We start from the raw sequence: 11,776 nt of genomic DNA, 5'->3' as shown, positions 1-11,776 counted from the left end.
AATAGTGCGTCCGCCATTATGAGATATGCCTCTGGCAATATTATAAGCGCCTTTGGCACCATTATATGTTTGAAGGATGACCCCCTCAAAATTATATGGCCCAGAAATGGGCCAAAATAAGTCAAAAACACAAAAAATGTAATTTTTTGGTGTTTTTAATGTATTTTGGAAGTTTTTCCGTCAAATATCTCCGAATACTCGAATATTCGATGAATCAGTATTCGAGGGGCCCAAAAAACGCGTCAAATACCACCGTGCTATGCCCTGAATACATCTAAGGTGTTCAAAGTTGAAATCATAAAATTTTCAATACATGAAATCATAAAATCATAAAATTTTCAAATGATGATTTTATATGTACCATTTTAGAAATGGTGCTCTAATTTGAGTGTTTGGGTGGTACATATTTTTTTCAGCTTAGATTTTATGATTTTATGCAAGTCAACTTTGAACACCCTAATCAGCAATGATAACCAGAAGGTCAATTTTGCACTTTTCTTATCCCAAACCCCCACAAATGGCTGCAGATGTTACTTACGTAACTTGTTTCAATCCACTATGCCAAAATTTGCAAAATTGAACATACTGACGTAGTTGGTTTCATACAGTTGGTTCTCTCCAAAAAATCAAAACTACAGCCATTTCAAAATGGAAAATTCCCGGGGTATCATGTAAGGGTGTCTAGTAGGGGCTTGCTGGGGTCCTCTGTAGGGTGTTTTACCCTATTTATATATTTGTCATGTATATGTCATGGACCCCACACTCATAGTTCAAGAGGCTGGAGATCCAAACACTTATCACCAATTTTTCATCTCAGATCAACCATCATCACTGAATTCTAATCCTATTTATCCTAAGTCTTCTGAGTTATTTGAGCCTCTCAGTCCGCGCTGTTTCTTTCCCCTTATCCTGCTTTAGCTTGCATCCTTTGACCCTTATTGTTGGACTACTCCTTCCTGATCCTTTCCTCCTCTAACCCTCATTCTGCCAACCGCTGCCAACAGAAAACTAACCCTGTCATCTCAACTCAACAAATTCCCTCTCCATAGCTATCTTTCCAATCTCCCAACCTTAATTGTTTTCCAGAACACCTCAAAGTCAACACACAGTGCACTCATCCCTTTTCAGTACTGCCAATGACCTGGCACCATTGGATTTCCACATTGAGCATGCTGAATTTGGCTTGGTTTTTAACTCTGGGGCATCTTCAAAAGAAAATGTTATCATTTTTCCCAATACCAAAGCTTGAATCATTGCTGGGAAAACTTTAAATGTTTATAGTGGTGCATATCCATCTTCTGAAAATGACAAGATGGAAGTTTGACAAGTCAAGATTTGTATCACTAGATAAAGGGGGGGAAATCTTCAGAAAGCAAATCCTCATGGTAAGAAAGTCAATATTGTATTGGCAAAGTGTTTAGTAGTTCACTCTCATGTTCAAATAAGAAGAAGGAGTCATGTTGGTTTGATCTAAGTGAACGGATGAGTTGAGTGACTTGCTGAGTAATATGATGAGAATCAGTTTTCAACAAATGATAGAGTACAGCTATTGAGGCTACTCTAGTCTGAGCAGATAGGTCTTTTGCTGGGTTTTTGGAGAAGATTTCTCCAATGATTGGGTACAGATTTTCAATAATATACTGTGTTTTCTTTTCACTTATCGCGTCTTCGAGAAGGCGCAGCCTCGGTTCATTTTTTAACTGTCCCTTGAAGTGATTCCATTCGACTGAACCATGCAGATGATAAAACAAGATCAGAATCATGAAACTTCTAATTGTTCCTCTGATGTGTACTTTGGATGACTAACGAAATTGCGAACTGAGACCCATGTAGGGGTGATAGATCTCTGAAAGATGACGTGTTGTTTTGCGAAGACAGATTTTAGTATGCAAATGTCATCCAGAAACAAAAAATCATGTACAAAAACCCACCACTCGCCCATTGTTCGTCCACTAGTTCTGCCTGACTGGGAAACTTTGACCAAATGACCTCCACCATGTCCTTGATTCTCGTCCTGAATTTTTTATCACCGCGCCTCTGCAGAAGGAGAGTGCAAAGAGCATAGGGAATTGCATGGGGAAACGTTCTGGGTTTCTGATAGTGAGATATTTTCTCGTCGATCTCTAGGTCCCATTGGTTTAGATCTTCCTGAGACATGGACTCGTGACGCAAAAGATAGGCTAACGCTTGATTCACACGTTCATTATTTTCATCACGCTCGAGTTTGTTGGCTTGATGTCCGAAATAGCGCTTGGCCCTGGGCAGTGTGTTGAATTGTTGTTTGAAATAGTAAATTGCTTGTTTGTTTTTAATCTCCCCACTACGATCTTAGAGTCAAGCAATGCAAGTCGACAGACAAGGGCAGGAGTTGGGGGTGACGAGAGAGACAGTTGATTAGTGGTGGATAGGAAGATGGGGCCCAGATCCGAACCCCTTGGGCGAGGTGAGAACATACCTAAGCCGCTGCACCAACATGTCTGACTGCTACAACCCCCAGCCACCTGCCTGTCCAGATGGTCCCTGACAACCAGCGAGAAATCAATCTCCGGATTACCTGGAAGCCAAAGCCGTGAATCGGAGCAAGCGAGCGTCGCGTGGGTGTCAAGTATGAGATGTCTAATCGAGACGAAAACAAGGAGACAATACTGAAGCCACATGATGGATCAAAGGGTGGGTCGTCCAGTAGGGCTTGAGGCTGCGTAGACGGGCTGGCCTTATCTGGTAACCGGCAGGATTTCATGGGACCGACACCAATCGCGCCTGGAGTGTATGACATCAGCTTTTTTTTCGGACACTGTGTTTCACCTTCCGGGTGCAAAGATGGCGGTCCAAACTGGCCTATGTAACATGGCCTCTGCATTGAATACTACAGGGTGGCAACTGATCCACGGAAGGTGAAGCGCGATCTTCGAAACAAAGCTTGTTGAGAAATACTTTATCCGCAACTTGTCCAGAGTCTGTCGACTCAAACGGTCGGACAAGGTCGGACGGTACGGCCGGACAATACAGCCTTCTGACTCCAGAAGATCAAGACGCGCCTCGAGAAGCGTGGGGAGTTGGTATGCTCGCACCCTCGACACACCTGAGCCCTCCGCCGTCGACGCCGAACAGTGGTGTTGTTGAAACAGTAAGCGGGAAAGAGAGGTCACAGAGGCTGAGCCCGGGGCCGCACCATTATGCCAAAGTACCGTGTGTTGGTTGGCTTGGCAGAGCGCGAGCCCCGCAAAGGAAAAGAGCGAGGTGCTGATATGAATGATGATTTCCGACAAGAAATTCACACAAATGAAGATAAATATCTTGGATGAGCTAAACATCAACCATGCAACTGAAGGGGGCCATGGATAAATATATGGTTGGACGATATACCTACGGACATACAGAAAAGGTTTCTCAAGGCGGAAGTTCTGATACAAGGAACTTGGATAAAATAGAGAAAGAGAAAAAAACCGTCGCGATTTCTTTTGCAGTCTCCAGAGAGAGGGAGAACGCAGCGGGAAAAAGGTTAGCTAGATTGAGCCCGATAAGCGGACATGGCGAAGTAGACCCTTTGGGCGAGCTCAGGACTAGCTTGTTGGACGACTTGCAGGGCTCTGTTGACGACGCTAGGGTTCTTGACCTGGGACAAACCGCCCGCAAAGTTCCTATGTGGAGCCGGCCAACGAGATTCACTGATCAGTCTTTCTGCCAGTAGCCTTCTCAGCCATCACTAGTGACTAACCCTACGAGACTTTGCTTTTGATCCGGAGACAAGTTGTCGTAAAAATACCTCGGCTGTTCGAAGTCGACTGCAGAAACCTGGGATGAAGGATGGGCGAGCGAAACGATGAGCATTCCTCTCGTGCTTCGACCGCTGTTGGGGATGGATATACCTGACTGAGGTATCGAATGGCGCCGCTTTTCCAGATGGTGTGGTTGTCGTTATTGTAGGCTCGTGGGGCCACCGCCAGATGCGCGTAACTCGCATCAAAGGCCGGACGACTTCCTTGGTTTCCCAGGTAGGAAGCGGCCCCGTTACGCTGATAATTGGCTTTGAGCCAAAATCTCTTCCAGTCAGGTGCGGCCTCGAGGGCAAAGAAAAAGCATATATGTATGGATGATTGGGTGGTGCGTACCAACGGCGTTCATAGGACAGTTGACGGGGATCTGCTGGTAATTTGCTCCGAGCCGGTATCGCTGAACACACGCTACATCAGCCATGGCGTAGGCATTGAAGAAAAAAATACGCGAGCGCTTACCTGGGCATCCGTGTAAGCAAAGAGACGCAGTTGCAGAACAGGGTCGTCGCTGGGCTCCCATCCATCGATGATGTTTCCAGGGGTGAAAGCAGCCTGCTCGACCTGGCAAGCAAAATCGCCTCAGATTAATCTCATGGTCAACATCCTTGAGGGAGCTGTGCATGTTGTCCTTACCTCAGCAAAGTAGTTCGTAGGATTCTGTGTATTTTGCGCAGGAAGGAGGGCAGGTTTGGATCAGCCAATGAGCAGTTAAATGAACATTGTGTAGATGGAGAGAGACCCGCCTGAGTTAACTCGACTTTTCCGATCTCATTCAGGGGCACAAGATCCTCTCTCCATTCCTCTGTCGTGAAAAGCAAACAACACATCGGCGTGAGTTTTCCGGGCGCATCCAGAGCGGTCATTTTTTTGCAGGCGTACTTGTAAGGTCCAAGACGTTGTAACGGAACTTCTCCGCATCTTGGGGGGTCATGACTTGGGCGTATACTTTCCATCCGGGCCTCTGACCGGCCTTGATACTTTCGAACAAATCCTGCGGAAACGGGATGGAAGAGCGTAAGCAAGTCCTAGCGTCCCGACTTTCTCCTCACACACACACACCTGTGCGGCTTGCGCCGGATTGCCAACGCCGGCTTGGTCAGCAGCGGTGTAGTTTGCGGCACCTTGGGAGCTCTTGAAGACGATCTGACGAAACGAGAGGCAAGCTGATGAGGAAGGCAAACAGCCTGCAGTTGCTCAGGACAGATGATCGGACCAACCTTGACGTAAACCCATGTCCCTGTTGGTCACAAGAACAGATTGTGCGAAGTGTTAGCTATTTTTCCTCGTGGGTACAGAGTTGGAAAATTGGCAGACCATCCTGCTTGACCCATTTGTAGACGTGCCCAGAGTATGCGTCGGTCTTGAGCCAGCCTGTCAAGAATTTGAACCAGTTAAGCTGGCTTATTATGTGGTCAAGGTAGGAGATGCCCACCTTGAGAAGTCCCAGCGTCCGACAGGAAGCGCAAGTATTGGGGCAAAGACTCGCCATTAGAGCCGAGGAAATCACTGCAACCACGACCCATCAGATTTGACGCGTGTCTTACTCAAACAGGAGGATGAGGCTTACAAAAACGCATCCGAATCGGCCCGGCCTGTTTGCTGATTTTCCCCTACGGCTTGGATCAGGGCAGGAAACTTGGCCGGGTCTCGAACTGTGCAGAGCCAAACCTATCAGTCGTCGACCCGCTCCCTGCGCGCCAGGACACGTCCATGTGAAATGAGCTTACGAAAGAAGATGGGAGAATTATTCACTAGACTCGCCAATCATTATGGGTGTCAGTTTAGTTGTGGGGAAGACAACCGTTGGGAGAGAGCGAGGGCGGGAAGAACTCACTGAGAAGGTCCCAGTTTCCGTTCGGAGTCCGGAATCTAAAACCGACAAAAAAAGAGTAAGAACCGGGGGCAGATTTGACGATAAAAGCTGGCCATACTTGACGGCGAATCCGCGGACGTTCCGGCCCGTGTCTGGGCTGCCTTTATGGCCGCCGGCGTTGGAGAAGCGCATTGTGATCGGCGTAGTTTGGCCGACTGATGCGGGGCCGGAGCTTGATCAGAAGGAGTGTGCTTGCGGGACGTGGAGGAAGCGAGAACACACCGCGTTGGAAAAGACTCATCATCGTGTACTGGCGCGCGAAGTCGGTGGTGGTGGTGAAGAAGCCGTGCGCGCCGGCTGGCGCGAAGACAACACCGAACGGGTCAGTGGATGGGGCTCTCATTATTCGGCGAGTGTGCTTACCGCCGAGAGCATGGACGACGCGGTCGGGGATATTTTTGCGATTGAAGAGGGCCTGGTTGTCGACCAGATGGGTATCCTGGAGCAGCAGGGGGCCTACAGCGAGCAAGGATCAACGGGCGCGGGGGCGGAAGCATGGAGGAGAAGGGAGAGACGGACCGTCGGTGCCGATGCGCTGGGCGGCGAAGGGCGTTGCGTAGGCCTGGCCGTTGCCGGAGGTGTACACGAGCGCCTCGGCGGACTGGTGCGAGGCCTGGATCTGCGTGGCCAGCGCGCCCTCGAACACCGTCTGTGACGACTGGCGCGGCCGGAGCTTGTCGTTCGCCGCCGGCTCGGCCAGCGACGGCCACCCGGCTACCGTGCATGCCAGGACGAGCGCAGAGCCCACCGTGAGCGGGGCCCAGTTGCGCATGCTTTTGTTCTTGTGGGTATTGTTGTCGATGGACGAATGGAAAGTGGATTGTTGGAATAGTGTTGTTTTTTGAGCAAGTGTTTCTGGTGGTCAGAATGGAGGATGGGCGGGGGATGGTTGTTCAAGGGGAGAAGAATAGGTTTTATATATTGGTGTATAGACGCCACTAGGAGAGCAATCATCCCAGAAGGGCTGGCGAACGATCGCTGAAGTTGAAGTGGACTGGGTCTGCTCGACATGGGCTGAGATATAATTCCGATCCCCCAGCGGCCCGCCACCCCCAGCGGCGAGGATGCCTGAGCCTGCGCCAGGGCACGCGTCGGTGCTTGGCTGTTACTGAGGGGTGCAGGGGCGCCAGGCCAGCGATCGGCCAGCCTGCGGGGTGTAGTAGACTTCTCCCCAAGATTCCCGGGCGAGTTGGCGAGAGGCCCATATCGCTCCATTCCGCGAGCCTTAGAGCAAGCAGTCGTCCAACACCACTACGGTCTTCCGAGGGCGCAGGTGGCCCTGTGTTGAGGACTCCTGGATGGTGCGGGGCCCGGCAGGGCGCGCGAACCGAGGCGCGGATCCGCCGTGCCGCACGAGCCGGTTCGCGCTGGACGGGCCTGCTCGTCGCTGTGGAGAGCCGGCCAGCGGATGCAGCTGCCGACCAGGCTCGCCCCTTCCGAGCTAGGTCCCTCGACCCGCCCCGGCTGCAGCGTCGATCGCCGGCTCGGATCCACTTCTCAGCTTGCCCGCCTCGGTTACACATCGACCCGATTGATTATGTGGCTCGCCTCGGAGCAGGAGAAGCTCACCTCACCAGCACGAGGGGTCGCTGAGCCCAATGAGCTCCAGACATATGCCCATATTCATTTTTTTCTGCTGGTCGTTCGGCAGATGCAGAGGAGTGATATGTTGGATGTGTCGTGTGGATTGCTCCGCAGGCCCGGTTGGAGCTGACTCCGGCCGAGCGAGGGTGTCTGGGGTTGTGTCTGGCGTGGCTCGCAGAAACGGTGGAGTGGGTTGTCCGAGGGAGGAAGTTGTCTCGTGAGGGCATCCCGCCGTTTCAAAGACCCACTCAACATCCCCAGCCCCACCAGAGTCCACCCTTGGAAGTTCGTCGCCATGAGGAGCAAGTGTATCCGCAAATGATGCCCACTCGACCCTTCCATAATGCACCCCTCTGACTAGACCTGCAGTCGTCACGCCTCCTCGCCACCGATCAATGGAGCCAGCCGACCAGCCAGCCAGCCACGCCCGCACGCCGGGCTTGCCGTCGTCACCCACCGCAGAGCACTACTCGTCCAGCGAAGAACCCTCGCGACCCCCACTCCCACCAGCACCCGCCCTGCACGACTCTCGAGACCACCCTCCTGGGCTCATAAGCGGGCTCTCGTGCGCCCCCACCAGCCGTCTGCCCATCCCAGTTGATGATCACCAGCCGCTGGCCCCACCCGCCCTCTCTCCCCAGCACCCCCAGCCCCGGCCGTCGACCACCCCCACCATGGACAAGGCCAGCCCGTCGGACCCGGCGTACCGGAAAGAACACATCACCCTCCATCCTCTCCCACACCCGCAGCCCCTGGCCACCCCCCCACTCACCTATCGCAGCGGAACATCCTCCCCCACCGTCCTCGGCTCGCCCCCCGAAAAGCGCCCCGCCCCGCCCCTCCTCCTCGCCCCCGCCCCCGCCCCGAAGCTCCGGCGCCACCAGCGCTGCGCACGCGCCGTGCGGACCGAGGCCCGCGAGGCCAAGCAGGCCGCCCTCGAGATCCTCCACTTCGTCCGCCACCACCACTGGAAACAGACCCTCCGGACGGCCTTCCAGCGCAAGTACTGGGGCTGGTGGCTGCTCCTCCTCCTCGTCCTTGTCCTCAGCTCCCTCCTCAGCTCCTACGTCAGTCCCCCCCCCCCCCCCCCCCCCCCTTAACCCCTCTCTGCTGGTCTCCATCTCTGGCTGACTCGTCGGGCTCCCCTGCAACAGCACACCAAGGTCGCCCTCGGCCTCAAGCCCTATCAGGCCCAGATCAAGCGGGCCTCGTGGTCCTGGATCATCCCCACCGTCCTGCTCATCATCGTCTCGTTCCCGCCGCTCTTCGGCCACGAGCTAATCAGTGAGCCGGCCCAGCCAGCCACTCCCTAGCCAGACCCCCCGCTGATTTCCTTTTTTTTTTTTTTTTGGCGGATCTAGTCCTTGTGGCAGGGATGATATGGGGGCTGTGGGTCGGCTTTGCGATTGCCTGTGCGGGCACCTTCCTGGGCGAGATCCTGACATACCATGCGTTCAAGCATCTGATCAGCGGGCGGTCTGCGCGGGCGGAAGCGGGCTCGGTGACGTATGCGTCGCTGGCGAAGCTGATGCGGGAGGGGGGCTTGGGGATGGTGATTCTGGTGCGGGCGTCGGCGATGCCGGGGCACGTGTGCACGGCGATGCAAGCGACGATCGGCATCGGCCTGTGGGTCTTCACGGTGGCCTGCATCGTCACCCTGCCCAAGCAATTCGCCCTGGTCTATGTCGGCGTGCTGCTCGGCGACCCCGGGCTGGACCCCAAGGACCCGCTCGGCGTCGAGCGCTCCGCACACGCGGCCGAGACCCGCTCCCACCATCGTCTCTCCGCCGCCGTCTTCCTCCTCACCGCCCTCTTCACCCTCCTCTCCGCCTACATCGTCTGGATGCGCCTCCGCAGGATCCGCCCCCTCGTCCAGCGCCAATTCGACACCCGCAAAGCGCCCCCCACGCCGCCGGCCCCGATGCCCGACGAAAAGCTCCCCAGACTCTACGACCATCCCTTCTACCGAAACCACCCCGAAGACCCCCAGTCTCCCGCGCCCGTCTATTCGCATCCGCTGGCAGTCTAGCCCCCGCCGCCTATCCTTATCCCCCCCCCCCCCCCCCCCCCCCTCTTCCTCACTATCCCGCCTATCGGTCCCAGAGACCTGCCCAACATATCCTCCCTTCTTGCTTACCCATAAATATCTCCAATCTCTCTCTTTCTCCTGGGCCGTCAGTGGATAGACACGGATGTGTATGTATCGTAGATGTGTGTATCTGTTGTACCAGGGCGTTGCGCGCCGACCATAGACGCTCTTTCCTCTCCCTCCCCTCGTCGTCGTCTTCTGGCTCCTTCTGTGCGTGTGGCCAACGGCGTTGTCTCTCTGTTTCTTTCTCTCTCTCGTTCCGCACGTGTGCGTGGGCACCGGCGCCCGCCAGCTTCCCTCCCCAAACAGCCCCGCGGCAGACTGCCGCGCGCCCTCCCGGCCCGCTTTTCTTTGCCTGTCCGTCCCCATCAATTGTACATCAATATATTCCAGTTGCCTAAATAAAATAACGCGAAGGATGCTGCGTAATGCGGGATGGGGCATGTCCTGCGCGTGAGGTGCGGCCGTTACGGTGAGAACGAGGTGCTGAGAGCCTCTCCACCGCGGGCCCTGTATTGGGGGACTAACCAAATTTAGCCACCCCGGCCCAGCTTTGTGGGCCGGCGGCTCTTGTGTGACGGGCGGACACAAGATGTGGGGGCAATGCGGCTGTGTTTTCAGAGATCAAGGAAATGCAATTTTGTGGATAAAGAAGCATAAGAAAATGAGGATCTTCTCCACGAGCTTTTACGCTTGATTTTAACCACAACTTGGGGTTGGATCATATAAGCTGCGTGAGACGCTAGCCTCCTCGAATGGAAGGGAGCAAGGCCTGATTCAGGGCAACCTGTAAGCAGCCTGCTTTATCAGGCTTAAGGAAAATAGCAGCGGCTTTTTGAGGGGAAACCTATGTGGGTTTCTTGGTTGTACCACCAAACACAGATAATTAAAGTAAGTTTTGTTTATGTTCAATACATTGTTTGAGTGCGGTGCATGGATGGTGAGAGTCAGATGATGAAAGGAAATGGGGCAAAGGGAAAAGATGGGATCAAGTCATAGCTATGCCTAAGAAAGGAGACAGAAGGAATGTTCTACGTTACCAAGAAGGATACTTACTTGCAGGTAAGGTGTGCTGGAAGCGGGGTAACTGGGGTAAGGCCTTCAAACTTTAGCAGACAGAAGCGCTGGCGCCAACGGGTAATTGCAAATATCCTGGTTCTGGTCTGATTTTGAAGTGGGGGAAACTCCGTCCATGCCAGGAGGGGTGACTTAGTCACCCCTCCTGGCTTGGAAGGAGTTTCCCCCTCTTCAAAATACATGTGAAAAATGAGGAGTCTTCCTCTTCTTTCTAGAATTTTATCAGGATTTTTATTGCTTGTACACATCTCAATAGCGCAAAGAATTGGGATTGAATTAGAACTCATTTAAATTGAATTATTTACATAAATACATTTTTCTCTATTGTAACAATAGCGCAAGTGTGTGGAGCAACTCTCTAGCGCCCCTGCTCTTAAAAATGATATTGAAAGATAAACATAAAATAAAGTATAAAACATTTATGGTGTTCAAAGTTGGTTTGCATAATTTTATGCATGCATAAATCATAAAATCATGAAATCTTTTTTGCAGGGGATATGACTGTCTGATTATGTGATACAAAATTTCCTCACCAAAATATTTTCATGATTTTATGATTTATGCATGCATAAAATTATGCAAACCAACTTTGAACACCATAATTAAAATGTTAATTACATTACTACATAAATATAGCAATATTTTACAAGATAAAAGGGCAGGCTTTTGGACATGTAATAATGTCTCTAAGGCTGAAAAGCTTGGAGCATCCGCATCGGTGCTTACACCCGGATTAGCGCTAATCCCGGCCGGCAACCGCATTGGTGTGGGATAAAAAGATGTGTAAATATGTTGTATGCACCTACAGCTTATGTAAGCTGTGTTTGGTGCATACTTTTGGGTGGGGAGGAGTGTCTGCATGCAGCGCTTACTCCCAGGATTAGCAAGGAGTAACTTCACTCCCGCTTACTCCAAATCGTACTCCCGGGAGGAGTTTAGTCCAATTAAATCGGACCCAATGTGGTTGCCAAGGAGGATTAGTTACGCTAATCCTCCCTTAATCCGCAACCAATGTGGATGCTCTTAGTCCCTCCACCGGAGGGGCTAAAGGAGGTCCTAAACTGGGAAAACCCTTCCAGGGCCCTATACCAGTCCCAGCTTTGAGACCATATAGCTCCCTGGATTTTCCCCCTCATCCACATATCACACAGAAAACCTTCTTGTGATACTGCACTGCCTTCCATACACAACCCCTGATATCTCCACCCCACACCTTGATGCATATCAGCAAATCCAGCTCATCTCTTGATTTGACTGCAATGCCAAGAAGAAAAAACCACTCCATCAATCATTTTCATCATTGTTGGGTGACTAAACAAGTCCTGGGACTTTTTTCTAGCTACTTTAGATCCAAATCTCACCCTCAACAAGAGCCAA

The 11,776-nt window shown here is 52.3% G+C and overlaps 3 protein-coding genes across 3 annotated transcripts; 1 reads left to right on the top strand and 2 right to left on the bottom strand.

The window, feature by feature from the left end:
* Positions 1-717: 717 nt before the first annotated feature.
* Positions 718-2,157, bottom strand: PtA15_11A323 (uncharacterized protein; the record flags this gene model as incomplete). Its single annotated transcript, XM_053161220.1, has 3 exons — positions 718-722; positions 1,808-1,846; positions 1,932-2,157. 3 exons carry the CDS (start codon positions 2,155-2,157, stop codon positions 718-720), a joined length of 270 nt encoding a protein of 89 aa, XP_053025188.1.
* Positions 2,158-3,502: 1,345 nt separating this feature from the next.
* Positions 3,503-6,421, bottom strand: PtA15_11A322 (uncharacterized protein; the record flags this gene model as incomplete). The annotated part of the gene is made up of 18 exons (XM_053161219.1): positions 3,503-3,641; positions 3,719-3,795; positions 3,870-4,027; positions 4,113-4,173; positions 4,236-4,337; positions 4,410-4,433; positions 4,520-4,578; positions 4,656-4,767; positions 4,836-4,939; positions 5,091-5,147; positions 5,209-5,282; positions 5,344-5,428; positions 5,504-5,527; positions 5,611-5,645; positions 5,708-5,804; positions 5,872-5,946; positions 6,013-6,105; positions 6,169-6,421. The coding sequence occupies 18 exons, from the start codon at positions 6,419-6,421 to the stop codon at positions 3,503-3,505; spliced, it is 1,629 nt and encodes a 542-aa protein (XP_053025187.1).
* A 292-nt stretch (positions 6,422-6,713) lies between these two features.
* Positions 6,714-9,262, top strand: PtA15_11A321 (uncharacterized protein; the record flags this gene model as incomplete). Its single annotated transcript, XM_053161218.1, has 6 exons — positions 6,714-6,739; positions 6,810-7,234; positions 7,696-8,033; positions 8,118-8,186; positions 8,388-8,517; positions 8,595-9,262. 6 exons carry the CDS (start codon positions 6,714-6,716, stop codon positions 9,260-9,262), a joined length of 1,656 nt encoding a protein of 551 aa, XP_053025186.1.
* Positions 9,263-11,776: the final 2,514 nt, after the last annotated feature.

Source organism: Puccinia triticina, chromosome 11A (genome assembly GCF_026914185.1).
Source record: "Puccinia triticina chromosome 11A, complete sequence".
In the NCBI taxonomy this organism is placed as follows: Eukaryota; Fungi; Basidiomycota; class Pucciniomycetes; order Pucciniales; family Pucciniaceae; genus Puccinia; species Puccinia triticina.
Note: the sequence above shows the minus strand (reverse complement) of the source record. Positions and strands in the feature narration are given on the sequence as shown.